We start from the raw sequence: 20,180 nt of genomic DNA on the forward strand, positions 1-20,180 counted from the left end.
TCCATGCCCGATTTGAACAGGACTCCACTTTGAGTTGTCTCCTGTTTCTTTCCTTGACTTACCCCTCCCAACGCAGGAATATTCTGTTACTGGAACGACCCCCCAGATGTGGGTCAGAGGAGAAACCTGCTCTCACAGTGGCTATTGGCCACTGGGGCTTTCAAAAGCCTCATCTCTCTCTTCTTCATACCTCTTAGTAATAATGATCTTTTTTCTCCCATTTTAAACAATCTTTATTCCAATGTAATATACATACAAAAGTGAACAATCACATGTGTACAGTTTGATGAATTTTCATAAATTGGACACACCTGTTTTACCAGCTCCCAGGCCAAAAAAACAGAATATGGCCAGTACCCCAGAAGCCCCCTAAACCCTTTCCCGTTACTGCCCCACCCAAGACCTCTAGCACCATTGCTTAGCTTTGCCTGTTTTTGAAATTTATGTAAAGAAAGCTTACAGTCCTTTTTAGTATATTTTTTCTCTCTCCACTCTGTGAGATCCACATACTGTTGGGTTTGGGGCAGGGGGAATCTGCAGTCCTCTAGTGTGTGAGAGCCATAGAAACAACATTTTTTATTGCTAACAGACAGCGATGTGTCTTGTTTTATTTGGACTGGGAGCTTGGGCACAGACCTTCTGGAATTGCTGGCCCCACAGCACATGGGTAAGTGAATGCGGTGTGTTCCGGGGGAGGGGGTTTAGGTTTTTATTGATTCCCAAAAGAGTTTTTGGTCCGGGAATACATAGATGAGAAGTAGGCTGGAAGATTCTCTCTGTTGGCATTCTTTGCTTTTGGGGTTATTTCTGTGGCCAGGGTTCTCAGGAATCTGTCCTCTTGTAGTATCCCCAGCTCGGCCACCTCTGCTGACAGGGGATCTTTGGGAACACGAAGGCCCTTCAGCTGCAGAGGGGGAGGTGTCCTCAGCCCCAGCCCTCAAGTGTGGCTCAAGCCTCCTTCCAGATGTCAGGTTCATTCACGGTCCACCGACTGCCTCCCCTTCCTCTGGCCTGTTAGGCCCTTTTCTGCGCTGACCTCACCCTGTCGTTTGGACTTTTGAAAGTTCCTCTCAAGTCCAGCCTGCCGTAGGCCCCCAGCTCTGTTTGGAGTGGGAAGCTGGGGGCTGTTTCCATCTCCCTCGGAGGCTGCCCTGTTGTCCGCCTCCTTCCTCCACGCCCCACGGGTCGGTGGTGGCGGGAACAGTAGGCGCCCCTCCCCTGGGACAGCAGGCCCGACTCCTTTCCCCTCCGCGGGCCCTGAATTCCTGCTCTGAGTTGCGGGGAGCCCCGGCCGCGCGCTCTTGCCCCTTCAGTGTCCTCCCTCCCAGTGCTGACACTGAGACGCAAGTCGAGTTGGTGAGGGGAAATCCGCTTTATTTTATTTTAAGTATTTCGGGAAGGAGCTATGGAGGGAGCAAGGGGTGCGCCCCGACGGTGTCCAGGGTCGATCGGCTCGCTCAGCGCTGGGAGAAGGAGGCCTCGGGGTCGCAGGCGGGGTCCGCGCGGCAGCCGTCTGGGAGGAGAGACGCAAGGTCAGGGGCTGCTGCGCGTCCCTGACCGGTCCCTGCGTCCCCCGGCCGGTCCCCCCGGCCCGGCCCGGCCCGGCCCCGGCCCCGGCCCCGGCCGCGCTCACCCAGGCTGCAGCAGATGCCGGCGGCGGCGCAGCGGCCCCCGCTCCCGCACGGCTTCTGGCCGGACTGGCAGGGCGACGGCAGGTAGTTCTCCTCCTGGCAGCGCAGCGCCTCGGCGGTGCCCACGAAGCAGCCCAGCTCGTCCCCGCAGCAGATGCTGGGCCCGAAGCAGCGCCCTTTGCCCCCGGGGCCGCAGGGGAGACACTGGCGGGGTGGCAGGGAGTGAGTGAGGCGGGCGGCTGAGCCAGGGGTGGGAGTTCAGGGCCCCTCTGGGCGGGAGCGCCAGAAGACCGCCGGAAGTTCAGGGTTGCCATGGCGCTATTTTGGCCCAAAACACTGTCAGAGGAGAGTGCCAACATCTACTAACCTCCCTTGGGCCGGGCTGGGTGGCTGGGGGCCTTGGCGCAGGTCTGCTCCGGGAAGGAACAGCGGGGCGACCCTGTGGCCCAGGTCCCTCCACCCCAGAGCGACCGAACGAGGGCGCGGGCGCTCACCTTGCGCACATCGAGGTCCAGCGCAGCCCTCTTGCCTCCCAGGGGGCAATTTTGGATGTAGCAGGCGGAGGTCAGCGCCAGAAGGCCGAGCAGGCAGCAGGCGAGGCTGGGGCCGGCCATGGTGAGGGCGCGTGGTCCCAGGTCGGTGGCTGCAGCTGGCTCTCCTCCCGGCCTTTTTATGCCCGGGCCGTGCACTGTCTAAGAGGGCCGCCGCATGTCTGGTCACAGCCCGTCGCTGCGGGTCAGGCCCTGTGCACCCGGCGCGCCCCCTCATTTGCAGGGGCCGGCTAGGTCAAGGTCGCTACATTGGATAATGAACTATGGCGAAGATGGTGGGTGACTCGCAGGGGAAGGGAGCTAGTGCGGTGGCCTTGTCCCCTAGAGTAAGACAGGGAATATGGGGTGGCCGTATGTCTGAGGCCTATCCAGGGATTATGTAGCTGGACTCATAATACCCTGGGGCAGGGGTTGTGGGGAGTAGGGCAGACACCCAGACCCCTCCAGGCCAGAAGAGGCTCTGGCAGGGCTCCCCAGCCACCCTCTTCACCCACCATACATGCGTTCTTGTCCCCTGTGTTAAAAGTCTCCTCTTCCTGAACCCAAATTTCCTGGAACCCACCCTCCGTCTCCACTCCCTACACCAACATCCACTTTGTCACAACTTGGAATGACAGATACCCTCCTATCACATTACAGCTACTGTGAAGGTCTCTAAATGTTATTTAAACCCATCATTTTGAAGTTAGGACAGTTATTGGACCTGCCACTAGATCTTGTTTAATGTTTTAAATAAAGAAGCACATCGGTGACTCTATCACAAATTCGATCTAGCATTTTTATGCCTGAATGTAAATATAATTGGTTTCCTTTGTAATCTCATGCTTTTGCTTTATGCATTTAAAAACAATGCAATTTTTTTGCCTTTTTTTTTTTTTAACATTTTTAATATATCTTAAAATGAAAATAATTAAAAGAATGACAGACTGCTGCGGTGGAAGGGGTGTTGGTCAGTGCCATAACCAGAGAGATGGTCAGCATGGATCCTCCTTCAAAAAAGGACTTGTCACCCAGCTGCAGAAAGCCACTTGGCCCAAGGTCACACCTTGCCCAGGTGGCCCATATCCAATTACTGGTCCATTTTGGCCCAATGCCAGGCACCTCTGAAGGACGATTTCAGCTCTGGATTTCCCTGCAGGGTCACCTGAGGCCCACATGGAAGTTCTCCCTCTGCCCAATCCTGTTTCCACTCCCTACTTTTCACAGGTATTATCAAGGGACCTTGATAATAAACATTCTGCATGTGAAACTCCATGTCGATCTGCTTTCTGGGGAACTTGGAATGGCACAGAGGAAACGAGGCCAATGTCAGAAAGAACAGACTCAGCAGGACCAGTCCCTTGATGTCAACCAAGGGGCGGGGAGACTGGGATGGCCCCAGCTGGTCCTGTACTCTTGTTGACTCTCCCAGAGGAGGGGGCTAAGGCCACTGAGCAAGTCGCAGAGCCTGGCTGACTCCCAGCCACTGGTGTGGGCTGCCCAACACCCAGGAGCCGGTCAGGCTGCCCTGGATTACCAGTCAACGGTCAGTCTTGTTTCTCACCCAAATCAGCTCATTGGCATTGCTGAACTGGAAGGCCAAGAACTTGACCCTAGAGACAGCCACAGTGAGACCTTCCCTTCCACCGCTCTGTGGGCACACTGACCTCACCAAGTTAACACATGCACATAAATTACCCTAGCATAATGGCCCCCACAGGGCCAGCATTCCTTCATCTGTTCAACATCTTGATCTGAAGATGCACCCGTACCAGCACAGGCCTTTGGGAAACACCAGTGAACCAAACAGACAAAAGCCCCTGCCCTTGGGGCCTTGTATTGGTAGTGGTGGGTGCGATGGGGTGGAGAGATGTTAAACAATAAACATATTTCAGCAGGTTACGAGGCAGTAAGTGCTAAAGTAGGGGCATGTCACGATTTTCCTCAGAGTGCTCAGTGCAGACCTCTTTGTGAAGGTGACACCTGACCCTTGAAGGCCGTGAGGAGAGAAGCCATGTAGGTATCTGAGGGTAGACTCGTTTTCTATTGCTATGTAACAAATTACCACAAATTTAGCAGCTTAAAACAATAGCCACTGACTATCCTATGGTTTATGTGGGCTTGGGCAAGCCTCAGCTGGGTCCTCTGCTCAGGGTCTCACAGGACTGCAGAGAAGATGTCGGCCAGGTTGCATTCCTTTCTGGAGCCTATGAGGTTTTTGGCAGGATTCATTTCCTTGCAGCTGTAGAACTGATGGTGGTTTTTTTCTTCAAGGACAGCAACAACGAATCCTCGGTGCTTCGAGACTGAGCACAGGGAAGCCTCTTTTAAAGGGTTCACCAGACTAGGCCAGACTCACCAGGATTACCATCCAACTGATTAGTTTGGATAATTGAGGCCTTAATTTTACATCTGCAAAATCCATTACCATATAATGTAGAGAGTGATAGCCATCACTTTTGTCATATTCTTCTATTGGTTAGAAGAAAGTTACAGGCCCTACCCACATGCAACAGGAAATTACACAATGGTGTGGAATACCAGGGGCAGGAACTACAGGGGCCATTTTTGAATTCTGCCTAGCATGGAGGGGGACTATTCTAAGTAGAGGAAATAAGCAAGTGCAAAGGTCCTGAGGCGGACATGTGCCTGGGATGTTCGAGGAACTGCAGCTAGGCCAGTGGGGTTGGAGCAGAGTGACCTGGGGTCAGAACAGTCACATGGGACTAGGTCACATAGGACCAAATAAAATGGGGAACCTGAGCGGATTCTGAGTGGAGAAGCGATGTGATTGGATTTACATGTTATGAAAACAATTTTGGATATTGTGTTGTGAAAGGATCATAGATTCCAGGAAGCCAGGAGGAAGCTACTGTAGAAATCTCTTGTGAATGACGACGGCTGGCTAGACTGAAGTGGTGGGGTGCATGTGGGGAGAAGTGATCTCATTCTTTGGAAGGAAGTTTGGGGTTTGCTTATAGGTTGGATATGGACAGAAGAGAAAAAGGAGTTAAAGATGACTCCAAGGCTTTTGGCCTGAACTGTGGGAAGGATGGAGCTGCCACCAGCTAGGATGGGGGACCCCGAGGGAGGCACAGGTTTGAGTTGGGAAGGGCAGGAGCTCACTGTAGACAGACAACATCTGAGATGCCCATTACACATCCACAGGAGACTTTGAGCAGGCATTTGGTTATAAGAGCCTAGAGTTCAAACGAGGGCTAGGCTGAATATATATAAAGTTGGGAATCATCAGTACTAATATTTAAAGGCACAGACTTAATGAGATCACCTAGGGGCATAGGGATGGGTAAGTGGAGCAAGGATCAAATCCTGAGTAAGCTCAAAGAAAACAAGAGTGGGAAGTAAAGGCAGGGTGTCAAGAGAGGAGGAAATGATCAGTTGTGCCAAATGCTGCTAACATGAAAGTTGAACTTCTTTATTTAATAAATTAGCTTCAATAAGGTATAATTGACATACCATGAAATTCACTCATTGTAAGTGCACAGTTTGGTGGTTTTTAGTAAGCAGCTGTGCAACCATTCCGCAATCTGGTTTTAGGACACTTCCATCTCTGAAGAAGTTCCCTCATGCCTGTTTGCCATCACTCCCTGCTTCCGCCCCCACCCATAGGAAACCACTGATATAGATTCACCTTTTCTAGAAATTTCATACAAATGGAACCATACAGTATATAATCTTTTGTGTCTGGCTTCTTTCATTCACCATAGTGTTTTGTGTGTCAGTAAGATATATAAATTTGTTCCTCTGTGTTGCCAAAAAGTAGTCCAGGGTTGGACCACATTTCGCTATCCATTCGCCAGCTGATGAACATTCAACTGCTTCCAGTGTTGGCTATGATAATAATCTTGCTATGAATATTTACATACAAGTCTAGACACGTGTTTTCATTTCTTTTGGGTAGTTACCTGGGAATAGAATTGCCGGGTTATATCGTATGTGTCCGATTAACAGTTTAAGAGGTGAACAGTATCTCGTCTAATTGAGAGAAGTGCAGCGGAGCCAGGTGAAGCCCACATGGAACGGTCCCCCAGCGGTGGTTGAAGGAAGAGTAGGGCTGAGAGGATTTTGAGCTGATGCAAGGTGTCCCACATAACCTTGGTTTTTGATGTTGCCTTCTCCATTCTTCTGCCAGAGTGGCGGAGAACCACTGATGGAAATCTCACAGCTACAAAGAGTGACAGCAGCACCGGCTAGCAGTATGAATTTCAACTAGGCTCTCGGTAGTGCTCCTGAATGATTTTTCTTTGCTGAAGTAACTGTTCTCTCCCACGCCACTGGCTGGGGGGAGATGGCCCCACATATTGGTTGCAGATTCAGAATATAATCCACCCCCAGGTATTGTCTGTGAACTGTCACCATACTCAGCCTTCAGAAGGCTGTTCTGCTGTTCTACAAGGCCAGCTGCTGCTGATGGACAGTGCACGGTAAGGCCAGAGAATCCGTTGCCCTCCTTCTTTTTCTCTAAAGGGAATTTCTTGATCAAAAGTGACTTGGTGGGCATCTGTCATGCTCTATGAGGTATTCAGTGTCTATGTTGGTGCTGGCAGTGGCTGGCTGGGAACTGCCCAACTTTGGTCTCTGCTGTTGGTGGGTTAGGCTTTCAGCAGTGGCGATAGCCAGGTCAGCCTCGGTGAGGGGACATCCCTGTGGTTGAGCCCACACACAGCCTCAGTCCCTGCCACCATGATCACTTTACTTTGTTCATGAGTCCAACGAGCAAGGATTGGGGTGGATGAGGATAGAGGATGTCTGACGTGCATATTACCTTGTCCACCTGATTCTTGACAGCAACCTCTGCAGTAGGCCCTTTGGGTGAGCTTCCACAAGGGAATCACATATTCTCCAACTTTAGGTCCATTCCGAGAGGTCCATCCACATACTCTTCCACAAGCTTCCATGTTACTGTCCCCCAAACGTATTCCTACTAAGACCCAAGTCCTTTATCATCCAGCCAAATCATTAGTTATTTGTCTGTCCCTAAGGCTCGCTCTAGTTCCAGGTAAAGTGGTTACAGTGTAATGTTTCAAGTACTGCCAGCTGGAGAAATTCATCTCTTTAATCTCCTTCAGGGCCACTCATGAGCAAGACAGCAACAGCATAGCCATCTGCCATCTGGATATGAACCATCTGAAAACTGGACTCCATTTTTTCCATTTTTGGGCAACTGGACATTTAAGACTCCATATGAAATCACAAGTATGAATTGAGGAAGGAGCATGAATTTAGGAGGAGACTATCTGCCTGTGCTGCTTATCTGACTCACAGCTGACACACATGTATGCATGAGCCCAACCAAGAGCAGAAGAATCAACAGCTGACCCATAGTCTCATGAGCAGTGATAAGTATTTATTGCCTCAGACCACTAAGGTTTGGGGTGGTTTGTTATAGAGAATAAGCTAACTGATACACACCTGAAGTTTCAACATCAGATAGTGTCTAACAGGATTAAGGGAGGAGTAAGGAAAGAGCTGCTTTTCAACAGGAGCTAGTGATTTGTCAAAAGGGTTGTTTTTATTCTAAAACCATAGGGATTTCTGATGTGAGATCCCACTGGAGCTGGACACAGGCTCCCCCAGCATTCTGATCAGCTGTGGACATCTTGGGCCCGAGAGGCCCTGCTGGGTCATAAGGTCTAAAAGGCAGAGCTGCTTGCCTTCCAGCGGCATCTCCTGTGGTGCCCTTTTGCCCTGGATGACTCTCAAAGTTGACTGCCCTTCTGGTCCTGGTAAGTGAGTCAGAGCAGCACATTCAAATGTGGGCAATGTGGGCATCAAAATGCAGAGGTCCAGTGTGCATTGTGTGTCTTTTTCAGGGATAAAGACTGCAAGGTATAGTAACTCGTGAATAATTTTTTGGGGGGGTAGAAAGACAATCTGTTTTGTTATTACTATAAGAGCAAGATAGATATTTACCTAAGAGAGGGCATTCGTATGATGCTCTTTCTACTTTTGTAGCCAACAAAATTTATGCAGTCACTTCTGACTATATCATCTTGTGCTTGTGATGGGGAATATTTCTCCTTCACTTCTATTTATTAGAGTAAAATGTACATGACATGCGCAAATCTTAAGTGTACAGCCCGATGGATTTTTACCTATACATACACTGTGTAAAACACCACAATGATCAGTACCCTAAGACTCCCCAGGCTGTCTCCTAGTCACTATCATCTCAGAGATAGCCTCTAATGTATGTCACAATAAATTAGTTTCACCTGTTTTGAACTTCATATAGATGTAATTGTAGAGTATGTACTCTTTTCTGTCTGGCTTTCTTTGTTATCTCACTGAGATTCATCCATGCTGTTGCATATAGCAGTCGTTCATTTATTTTTTATAGCTGAATAGTATCCAGGTGTAAGAATATACTGTAATGTGTTTATCCATTATTCTGTTGATGGACTTTTGGGTTGATGCCAGGTCTTGGCTATTATGAATAAAGCTTCTGTGAACATTCTTCTACATGTCTTTTGGTGGACATAAGCATCATTTATTTCTCTCGGGTATATACATATACCTATGAGTGGAATTGTTAGATTCAAGAGTTACTGTACATTTAATTTTTCCTATCAGTACAGTGTAAAAATTCTTTTTAGCTTTTGACAGGATATCCCAACATGCCCCACACCACTGCATTCTGGAAATTTCATTGACATACAAGGCTCTGTGTTTTTATGGGATTTATCTCCCATCCTCCAATACACACGTTTTATAAAAGTATGATGTTACTTACGACTTCCTGGGTCCTACTTATCTCCTGATTACCACAGCTTGGGCTCTGATCAGTGGACCAGAGTGGAACTCTGGGTCCCCAGGGGTTGTGTACCCTGTAATTCCAGGAAGGTCTGGGGATTTTTCTTCCCTCACTCCATTTTCACAGGTCACAAGTACCCTTGGCAAATTCTAGGAGGAAAACTTATATAATATTATTGTAAGGTTCTTCCTTCATCTGGTAGTTGAGTAACTGGGTAAGGAACTAGGATACTATACTGTGGTGGCTCAGATTAGGCCCCATTTCATTACAGATAGAATATTCTTGGACAAATAGAACAAGTGGGACCTTAATGGGCTTTCTATTTCAATCCTGGGAGACCCATGACCATTTAGTATCTCCCAAAGACCCCTGTGGATCAAACCATTCTCCTTAGCACAGTATGTATACTCAATAAAGTGCTCATAGTCAACATATAAAATGAACTACAAATCAAAAGACAAACTAGGAGAAAACCACAAAAAAGAAGCTATGCAATTGTCCAGTAAAAATGAAAAGTACTTATCCCATTAGTTATAGGGAAAATTAAAATTAAAACCATAAGGAAATACACAACCACTAGAATAGCTAAAATTAAAAAGGCTGGCATTACTAAGTGACTATAGAACAATGGGAACCTTTATACACTGCTGTAGGGACTATTGCTGGTACAACTACTTAGGAAAGCTGTTTGGCAATATTACTAAAGCTGAACATATACACACCATATGATTTAGCAATTCCACTCCAGAAACACATAATTTGAGGATCAAAAGACAAGGATGTTGCTCATAGTGGCACTATTTTTAATAGTCCCAAACTGGAAACAACCCAGATGTCCAGAACAGTAAAATGAAATAAATTTATATTGTATTCTTACAGTAGTCCTCATCAGCAGTTTTGCTTTACATGATTTCAGTTACCCATGGTTACTGCAGTCCGAAATTATTCAATGGAAAATTCTAGAAATAATCAATTCATAAGTTTTAAATTGTGTGCTTTTTTGAGTCGTGTGAGGAAATTCTGTGCCAACGTGCTCTATTTGTCATGACTCATCCCTTTATCTACCATATCCATCCTTTACACACTACCCACCCGTTGGTTGCTTAGTAGCCTTTTTGGTTATCAGATCAACTGTCACAGTATCACAGTGCTTGTGTTCAAGTCACCCTTATTTACTTAATAATGGTCCCAAAGCATAAGAATAGTGATGCTGGCAATTCAGACATGCCAGAGAAGGCGTAAAGTGCTTCCTTTAAGTGAAAAGGTATGTACGTATACAAAAAAAGGTAGTATATGTAGGGTTCCATACTATCTGTGGTTTCAGGCATCCAATAGGGGGCTTGGAACATTCCCCACGGATAAGGGGGACTACTCTAGTCAAATTCATCAGCCTTATCTTCTACATTTTTGAGGGTCCTGTCACTATCTTGATGAGACTGCCCTCTGCTGGAGATAACAGGAGCTGCATGGTAGGTCCTTCAACAATTCGTTTCCACCTTTTCTACATTTTTGAGTCCTGTCACTATCTTGATGAGACTGCCCTCTGCTGGAGATAACAGGAGCTGCAGAGTAGTAGGTCTTGTCTGACCAATTCGTTTCCAATTTAACTATATGTGGCACGTAATTCTTAGTCTGTGGTTTGAGTTTGAGGCCATTCTATAGCTTCATTTAAAATAATATATATATTTAACATGTATTAAGCATTTACTATGTCCCAGGCACTGAACTCAGCTTTACATGAATGTCTCAATCTTATAGGTTGATACAAGTATTATCCCTATTTTACTATTGAGGAAACTGAGACACAGAGAGACTAAGAAATGTTCCCAAGGACACTCAAGCAGTAAGAGGGGAAGCTGGAATTCAAACCCTGGCAGACTGCACCAGGCTTCTAACCACTAAGCTTTGTAGCCTCTTATGGTGCTTTCTTTATATTTATTCATATGGATTTCTGAATGTTGAAGCAATGAGTGGGGTAATCATGCAAACACACCCATCTCTCTTGGAGATTTTTTTTTTTTTAACTAGATCTCATTTTATTTCTATTATAAAGTCGCAAAAGGGCCCAGGAAGCCATGACTCAATCAGCTCAAGTCACCCCTAAATTGGTTTCCCCTCAAGACTAGTTAGTATACTTGCGAAGATCATCCAAAAACAAACATAAACTTAAATCTCGCCAGGTCAGGAAGTAACTGAAATCCTGGAGATTTGTTATTTAAATTTTTTTACTAGGTGCTGAATTACAGGTAGCAATAAAATATTCAGAGGAAAAAACCATGCGACTCACACAAGGAAGTGACAATCTTGATAAATGATGAAAAAAGGGATGTAGAACTGCTTATAAAACTGCCATTTTCAAAAATATACATTTTAATGCTGACTTTTGCCAAATGTTAATTTGAAGATATTTTACATGAAATCTTTCTTGACAAATACAATTTGTCTGTTACTAAGAGTTGGGATTAAACTATATTTGTTTTTTAGACAAAATTACATTTAAATGTATTGGAATGTTTTTCAGATAAAAAACAAGCTAGTGATATGCTGTTTGTAGCTATTGATAACTTTTGTAGAATTTCAGAAAGTATAAATCCCTAAATGTCAAAATATACTGTCTCAAATTTCACTTCATCGTATTTTTAAAAAGTCCCCACAAAACAATTCTGCCTATCCCACTCTAAAAACTATAAATTGTAAGAAACAGTGCTTCTAAAAAATTGTTTTTATACTGGTTATTCATTCAATGCTCTCAGCTCCACATGAAGCTGGAGGCTTGTGCACCATATTTTCCAGACTTCCTTGCCACTTCTGTTATGACAATAATCTAGGAGTCATTGGCAAAAGATTTGTTGTTAAGGTCAGAAGAAAAGACAAATCCACGGTTCTCTCAGCTTCTGGGGCACCTCTGACAGCTGCATCATAGCAGTGGTGGATGAGTGTGGCTCCTCGGTCCTGCAGGGGCCCTGCAGGTCCAATAGCAACAAGGGCAGATCAGCCAGCACAAACACTTGTGGGTTCTGGCAGTGACAGGCAAAGGTGCCATGACTGACATTTATACCTTAGTTATGAATTACCCAGTCACAAAAGCCCACTCCCAGACCACCTCTCTCCCTCAGTAGCTAGCATTAAAAAAAAAAAAAAAAAGTGTGTGAAATATAGCACCACTTACCTGTGTTTTTACCCTGGGCAAGAGGGAATGCCCCAAAATTTGGGGAAGATTATTAGATGTCTGTGATTCAGTCACTGTGGAATACAGATGAGGGTGGGCTTATGTAGCTCTGATCTTCATGTCATTTTACTGCCTTCTGTGGGAGTCCAGTGGGATTCTTCCTTATAGATTCTTGACCTAAAGGCATGATAACCACTGGGACCTCCGCTTATACCTATATTACCTGCTTCCTCACCTCCATGTGAAGGATTGCCCATATTCCCTAAAAGGTTTTCATTTTTAGGGGGTTCCCAGGCTCTCTACAACATGAGTTCAGGAAAGCAGCTTTTTCCTCTTATGGTATCTGGGCAAGTTCAAGAGAATGGTGGCAAAGAGGCAGCAGCTCTGCTTCAGAGAAATGTCTCTACTTTGTTTAAGGACCTGCATCAGAATAAGGGCCATGGAGCTATATATTCATTTATTCAAATTTGTGAACTTTTATCACAAGTATTTCTGGTACCCACAGGGCTTGATCCAAGTGCTTGATAAGCCATTGACCTTGCAAAAGATCAACTGGTCACCCCCTGCCCGCACCCGTCTGGTGGGTGGTCCAAGGAGTCCGGCAGTGCCAGGGCCGACATAGGTCATTGAGACCATAGGTGGAAAGGGCTACTAGAAGACATGGGACTCCACCTTGCCCTCTGTGTCTTGGGGACACCAGATCCTGGCCCGCAAAGCCCATGGTCAAACAGAAACAGGTCTTTGGCCAGTGGTTAGCTTGTGTCTCAGGTTCCAGGTGATAGCTGCTCCTGGCTGAAGCCCTAAAACCCTAGATCAGGGGTCAACAAACTTTTGTAAAAAGCCATATAACAAATATTTTAGACTTACAAGTCAGAGGGTCCCTGTTGCAACTACTCATCTCTGCCATGGGATGTGAAAGTAGTCAATGCATGGGGTGGCTGTGTTCCAATAAATCTCTATTTATAAAAACAGGTAGTAGGCCAGATTTGGGCCATGGACTGTAATTTGCAAACCACTAGCCTTGATGATACTCAGATGACCAGGCGACTATGGCTCAGTCTGCTCCTCTGTGAGAGGGAAACCTTTAGGGTCTGGTGCTGTGCTGAGAGCTGTTCATAGGGGCAGAACAGGGCACTGTGTGTGGGGTGGTGGGTGCAGAGGCCAGAATATGAAGGCAACACTGAAACAGGTTGAGCTTTTTTCCAATAAAACATCAACTGCTTTATTCCAGGTCAGATCAAACATTCCTACCCCCATACACACATGTTCCCTGGTTAGGCACTGTCCTTACTGAGGCCTTAGGAGCCCTTGTGCTGTGGCGTAACCACCAGGCCCTCTCTGGTGACGGCCCAGTTGTAGCTCTTTGGGGAGTCCAATGCTTCTTCCACCCGTGCCTCCAGGTTCTCTCGAGTGATGAAGTTTTTTGCCTCCTCCTATTGGGAGAGAGAAAGCCATCTGAATGGAGGCCCCAGCACACACCAGCCTGCCCACACAGCCTCTTGGCCTTTAGCCCACTGAAGGAGAAGCTCCAGCTCTCTCTGGGGAAGGATGCTTGGAGTCCAGGTCCTCTGAGTACTCCACTGACCTTCCAGGGGAGTAAAATTAGGCAGCCTTGTCACATTCCTCTTTCTTAACCATCCACTGGACACCTCAGCCAGACCCCAAGCACAAGAGCTGTGACAATCTGGTGTCCCGCTGGATGGAATCAGTCCCTTGATGTTGCCTGGGCCCTTCTTAATCTCTTTCAAACTCTTTTCTTCATTACTTTAATTAAAGCCTCAACCATTCTTGTTGGATCACTCCTGCTTTTAAGTCTCACATCTGCCATCCTGGCCCAAATATTTAACTCATCAATGACTTCATCACCCCATAAGGCTAAATACAAACTCCTCGAAGATGAGGGATGTGTGTGGGGTGGGTCCCTACTTCAGATACCAGCTTACCATCCACTAGCTACTTGAACGCTTTCCAGTGTCAACTCTAACCTCCAGGTCTTTGTGCCTGACTGCTAGCCAGTGCCCCACTTCCTGCGCTCAGGACTCAAAAGCCGCCCAGGCTGAGCTCTCGGCCTCCAGCCACACCCTCCGGAGACGGGGCCCACCTGCAGCTGCTGCACTTCTCGCTCCTTGAGTTGCACCCAGGCCTGTGTCTCTCCGGCCTGCCGGGCCTTCTCCTCAGCCTGCCGCTGCTCCTGCTCCCGCGCCTCCTGCCGCAGCCTCTCTATACTGGGAGAAGCAAGAGGCTGAGACAGAGCTGGCTGGATTGCCCGGGGGCCGGCCAGGGGGTCTGGCCCCGCCCGGCTCACCGTAGCTCTTGCAGCCGCTGGTTCTCTGCCTGGTTCCAGGCCATCAGCTCGCGGTGCTCAGCAATGTCCTGCCGCGCCTTGCGCTCTGCCTCGACCCCGGACCGGGCTTCATGCACTTTCCTTCGCACCTCGGACACGAACTCCATCCTGGGCGGAGACGCGCGCAAGGTCGGGACCCTCTTCGCCCGCCCGCCCGCCCGCCCCAACACACCCACTCAGCGGCCAACTTCCTCTCGGTCACACGCACCTCAGGGCACGCACGGTTTGGCGGTAGTGCCGGTAACGCTCTGTAAGCACGAAGAACTCCGCAGGATCCACCGCGGGCGGGGTCGCCACGCGCCCCACCTTGGACTTGGCCGGTGGGTCATGGCGGGTCTTGCGGCCGCGCGCAGGCAGCAGCAGCGGGGCCGGGGGCCCGCATGGGGGTCGGCCACCCAGGCCCCGGCTTAGCGAACGCAGCATGACCCAAGCCGCCCCGCGTCCAGTGCGCCGCAGGGCATCACGGGGCCCGGAAGCGGGCGCGGGGCACCATGGGACGTGGAGTCCACGGTCTTCCCGCTTCCCCTCCTTCGCCTCCTGGAGCTTGCTCCGGTGGCTAGCGAACCTAGCCTTCGGATGTCTGCGGCTGTGTGGCTCTCGCTGCGTGGGCCCGGTCCCACTCCATGTCTCTTCTGCCTGTGGGCCAGGCCCGCGTCCTTCCAGACCCCATGCAGGGAAGTGTTCAAGTAGCTAGTGGGAGGGAGAGGAAGGGGACGCAGTAGAGAACTCAAGGTAACCTCATGTTTTTATTGGGCGGCGGGGCGCGACGCTTGGGGTCCAGTTTGTGGGGGGAAGGGAACAGTCATTCCAGCGGAAGCTCTGGTCACCTGGCCGCCGAGCTGCAGTCTGGTCCGTCCCTTCCCCTCCTGACCTGGCATCAACGAACAGGATGCGACCGCCCTCCAGTCCGCAGGCTCCTAGTTCTGCAGACGCGTCCCAGGCTCCTATAGGACCCAGGGTGGGGGCACTCCAGGTCCCTGGGCATACCGCGTTGCTCACCCAATACACACCTGATACGTAAAACCTGAACTCAGACTCAAATTAGGCGATAAGGTTTTGCCTCAGGAATCTACCACTTTCATTAGTTACCGAGCTCTCCTGGTACACTTTAAAATACAATGTGCAAAGTAGTAATAATCCATCTCCACACACCTGTCTTCTGCTATGGCCTTGGGAGCTGTGCAATCACTGGGTCATTCCTAGTGCCACCTATTTCTCAGGGCCCTGCTACCTGTCAGTGTTGCGGCCGCACCTCTCACCTCTTTCCACTGGCAGGAGAACAAACACACTGGCTTCCTTTGGCAAGAAAGAAGCCTGGGGGACCCCACTGCAGTCCCTGTCTTATTTATTGAGGTTTTTAGTACAATTATTTCCTACTCCACTAGTGACTTCTAATCTTTTAACATAGGTATCTTGTCTAGAATTCTGGGAAATAGGGAGGATAGAGGATGGCACCCTGCTGTGTGGGGGTCATCAACAGCTGAAGGTGCTGTGGCAGGGGTGTCTCAGTGGTATCTCATTACCCCCTCTTTCACCCACATAGTCCCCAGTCCTTAGTCACGATGGCCCCTGGTAGTCAATGCTGGGGACCTCTCACCCTACTTACCAGTATCTTCTGCTTCCTGTGGAAGGTCCACTGGCCTGTGGTCCTGCCCACCCAGGGCACAGTAACCTTGAAGGGAGCCAGGGTATAGCTTGGGAGGCTATGGACAATCTGATCTGCGCTGCAGTGCTCAGAATCCTCACCATCTCCACTCAAGGCTCAAGGTAGGTAAAGGAGCCCCAGCCAGCATCTTCCCATTCAGGATGGGGAGACCCAGAACCCACCCAGAGCCCTTGGGGCATGCTGGAAGTGCTGGGGTGAGCTGGAGGCTTGCTTTTCTCCAGAGTACCAGCTGTGGGACCAGTGCTGAGGCTTCAAGGATGCAGGCAGGATAGGTGGCCAGCAGCAGCGGCAGGAGACCTAGCCTGAAGCTGGCCATGGCAGGGCTGCTCCCATGGATAGTGGACAGCATTCAGAGTCTGACACTTCCACCCATACCAACACCCTCCTCTCCCACTTCCTTGTGTCCCCTTGGACAACTGGCACTTCAGGGCAGCTTTAAGTGTCTCCTAATCCCTTTTCTGCCACTGCTCCTCATCCCAGGACTACAGGGGTCCCAGCCCTGGGAGCTGCCCAAGTCGGTTAGCCTTACCCTCCTTCCTTTGGGAATCCAGAAGTGGGAGAAAGTTGAAACAGACTTCATGATGGTCACAGGAAACAGTTCTCTATGGGATAGGCAGCAGTATGGGGCCACTTGGGGCACTGGGTGCTGGGAGACCAGAATGGCAGGCATTCTGCTCCTTTTCTCTGTGGCTTGCCATATCTTTTCTGTGGCATTTGGGGATGTGAATTGAGTAGAGGGAAAGGGGAAGAGGAGCAGAGTACCATGCCCCTGGGATGGAACTCCATCCAGGAGCCCCAAGCCTTGGGGAAAGCAACCTTAGTCACCATGGGAGAGCTGTGGATGAGGTGGCTCCACACCCTGCTCCCAGCCTAGACTCCAGCGACATCTCAAAAAGGGGAGGGGGAGAAGCTCATCATCTAACCTCTTTCTCTTCCCACTGTTATGTTTCTAGTGTATTTTCAGCCACTGGTCCTGGGATCAGCAGACAAATGCTCCATCCCCACTTCTTCCTAGGGATCTGAAGTCATAGAACCCTGCTCCAGTCTGGTCTGTGCCCTGAACATTCATCTTCCAACCTCCCAGTCTGCATCCTCAAGCTCTTGCCCTTAGTCCTTGAAAGCCCTGTCTTTCCTGATCCCAAAAGGAAACTGCGGCCCAGAAAGGGGCAATGCCTGAGGACAACCCAAGTCCCACCCAGCTCAGGACGCTCCTTAGTGGAAAAATGGCAGCCTAAGAGTGGGGAGCCCAGCAGCCTGTTGAGGTCTGGGGGAGGCTATAACCACCCTCTCTAAAGGCTTCTGTTTGCCCCCCTGTAAAATAGGTTTTGTGGACCAGTTCTCATCCACACACCTGGGCACAAGGATTGGGCCACTTAAGGTACAGGTAGGTTTGGGTGGGGCACACCTACCCACAGGTGACCTCTTTCCCCTCCAAGCAGGCCTATGAAAAGGGCCAGATAAGGGGGCGGTGCAGCATCTGTAGGGCCATCAGCAGTGGGTAGGAATAATTTTGCCTTTAAAGGTTCCAAGCCCTCCCCATACTGTGCTCAACCTAGGACTATTCATGGATTTGGGCACAGCACTCAAAACATGCTCCAGCCTCTCTGTCAGCTCAGCTTTCTACACCAGCCATCAACCTCTGCAGGGCAGAGGCCTGTTTATAGGGTTAATAGCCAACCTTCGCATTTAGGCTGAATAGCAAATGCAAAGGCCAGGGTAGGGCTTGGCATCACGGTAGCCAGTCACTGGGTGAGCAGGTGCATCGTATCCTGTGGCAAAGATGGGGGAGGGGATAGCAAAATGGGTACCACAGTAGGTCATGGGCACCTGGAATTCAGTTGCCCAGGCAGGCCACACACATGAATTTCCAAATTGACTTATTTAGCAGGGACCTGAAACGAATGTGTGTTCACTTTAATTGTTTTGGGAAATAGACTTCATTCCTAGATGTATTGGTTAACCAAGTAATTTTTAGAAAAACATTTGCTTTGTGGTTTAGTGAAAATGATTCTTTGAGTTCAATAAACTAGCTTAATTTTGGTTTACAGAATGTTTTATTCAAAGTCCCTGGTGCTTATTTAAAAAGAGTAATGGGAGTACCTTTATTTTTCCTGTAATTTGTGGTTTTTCCTAAAAAATCCAAACCAGAACAACTAAGCTCCCCAGGGGTAGCTCTGGGCCCTTTCTTTCTGGCGACATACCTAACTTTCCAGAAATGTTTGCTGTCCCCTTCCAAACTATAAACTCTGGAATTCATCCTCCAATCCCTCCCAGCACGAAACACAAAGTCATTTGCTCATCATTAAGCTCCAACTAACTAATGCTTGGCCCAGAGGAGAGAACAACATTCCAGTCTGGGAGCTGCTTGTAGTCAGTGGGGAAAGCAGAGGTTTAGAGCAGAGTGCTCAGGTGCTGTTGGAGCACCGAGTAGGTGGTCTGGGATGAAGGAAGAAGGTGAATTAGCTAGAGTTGTGGAAACAGGGCTGCAGTGGGTGCTCTGGCACTGGAACAAGATAGAGAAGAGTCAACACAGGAACTGCTCGTGAATCCATGGGCTGGAGCACGGTGGGGATGGGAGTGAAAGGGGTGCAGAGAACTCTGGAGGGCTGCAGGAAAGGACGGTGGACTTTGGAGAGACTGGGTGAACCCCTGGGCACTGGGAGCATGGGACAGGTGCCTGTGGGTCACCCCTAGTGAAGTCACTCAGCAGGAATCAGGATATGCAGACCTGGAGCTCAGCAGGGGGCTCAGGCTTTGAGAAGTCTGAAGGTCCACAACATACAGACTGGAGAAATGCCTGACTTCTGAGGAAGGAGACCATGGAGAAGCAGTTACAAAGTGAGGATGAGAGTCAGAAGGGAGTCATTAACTCTGAAGGGGAGCTAGTGAACAGACAGGGGATTCCTGGGGCTCAGCAACCAGGCCACCTTGAAGAGGAGTAGGAAAGGAATGTAGGAATGAAGTGGGGAAGAGGGAAGAATGAGAGTGTAGACTTCTTCAAGAATTTTATCATAAAGGGGGAAGAATTTAGGCCTGGGGGAAGTGGTTTTTTTTTTTTTTTAAATTTAACGCCTACAGCACCTGGTTCTTCCTAGGTGGTCTCCTATCAAGCACTAACCAGCCCGACCCCTGCTTAATTTCGAGATCAGACAAGATCGGACATTTAAGGGTGGCATGGCTGTAGACAAGAAGTGTTTTTTTTTTTTGAAAGACTTGATCATTTGGTGGCGGAAAAGGAAAGAGAAAACCCAGGAGGAAGCCGACCTCCTTGAGTGAGGTCTTTGACAGCGGGGCAGGCCCCAGAGCTCTGGATGTGAGGTGGGCACTGGGCAACACTCTTGCCCTTCTGAGAAATCCTTGCCAGCTGGCTGAGGGGTGAGCACTGGATGAAGCAGTCACCCCTGCCTTTTCCACATAAACATGGTGTATGAGTCCCAATACACTTACCTTTTAGCCTGAACCTGTTCGTGTTGGGTTAATATCTCTTGCAAACATGAGAGCTTGTTTATAGATGTCTGTTTATCAACCAGATGATATCTGCTTGCTTCATCCATGCTTCTTTTAAAACTTTTGAGTTTACTGCCCCTTGGAGTTCCTCAATTCCTACAGAAGCACCGAGTACCTCTACCAACTCACACCTCTTAAGCTTCCAGAGTGGTCTGTCATGGCGTCCCCACCTCCTGTCTATATTTTGAATATGTAGTACAGAACTTCCCTCCCATCTTGGAGCCACCATAGCATCTTTGATTGCTTGGACTCTGAGGCCCTCTGTAATGCAACTCCTTGTGACCTTTCCTCCTTTCACTCATCTAAATTTCCAGCATCCCTCAAGTCCAGTTCAAGTCCCAAGAAGCACAGCAGCACTGACCTCTGAGCATGCCTCCATGGACCAGGCTAGGGTGCCACTTCTCACTCCTGACAGCCCAAGAAGCCTAGGGTCTGCCCTTGCTCTCCAAAAAAGGAACCATGGGGTACAAGGCTCTTTCAGCACTCACTGGCAGCCATAGCCATCTGTTTACTCTCCTGTTCCACGAGTAGTTTATGAAGATAGAAGGCAGTGGAAAG

The 20,180-nt window shown here is 48.8% G+C and overlaps 2 protein-coding genes and 1 long non-coding RNA gene across 3 annotated transcripts; 1 reads left to right on the forward strand and 2 right to left on the reverse strand.

Moving 5' to 3' along the window:
* Positions 1-1,392: 1,392 nt before the first annotated feature.
* OXT (oxytocin/neurophysin I prepropeptide) lies at positions 1,393-2,538 on the reverse strand. Its single transcript, XM_039863671.1, has 3 exons — positions 2,126-2,538; positions 1,634-1,835; positions 1,393-1,513 (listed from the first exon to the last, which is right to left on the reverse strand). The coding sequence occupies exons 1-3, from the start codon at positions 2,243-2,245 to the stop codon at positions 1,458-1,460; spliced, it is 378 nt and encodes a 125-aa protein (XP_039719605.1). The 5' UTR covers positions 2,246-2,538; the 3' UTR covers positions 1,393-1,457.
* A 10,757-nt stretch (positions 2,539-13,295) lies between these two features.
* MRPS26 (mitochondrial ribosomal protein S26) lies at positions 13,296-14,913 on the reverse strand. The gene is made up of 4 exons (XM_039863896.1): positions 14,658-14,913; positions 14,411-14,557; positions 14,207-14,330; positions 13,296-13,538 (listed from the first exon to the last, which is right to left on the reverse strand). The coding sequence occupies exons 1-4, from the start codon at positions 14,870-14,872 to the stop codon at positions 13,404-13,406; spliced, it is 621 nt and encodes a 206-aa protein (XP_039719830.1). The 5' UTR covers positions 14,873-14,913; the 3' UTR covers positions 13,296-13,403.
* A 53-nt stretch (positions 14,914-14,966) lies between these two features.
* On the forward strand, positions 14,967-18,160 carry LOC120603466 (uncharacterized). The gene is made up of 2 exons (XR_005653022.1): positions 14,967-15,181; positions 16,081-18,160. It is a non-coding gene; the product is annotated as an uncharacterized LOC120603466 (long non-coding RNA).
* The last annotated feature ends 2,020 nt before the right edge of the window (positions 18,161-20,180 follow it).

This window comes from Pteropus medius, unplaced genomic scaffold (assembly GCF_902729225.1).
Source record: "Pteropus medius unplaced genomic scaffold, Ma_sr-lr_union100, whole genome shotgun sequence".
Classification (NCBI taxonomy): Eukaryota; Metazoa; Chordata; class Mammalia; order Chiroptera; family Pteropodidae; genus Pteropus; species Pteropus medius.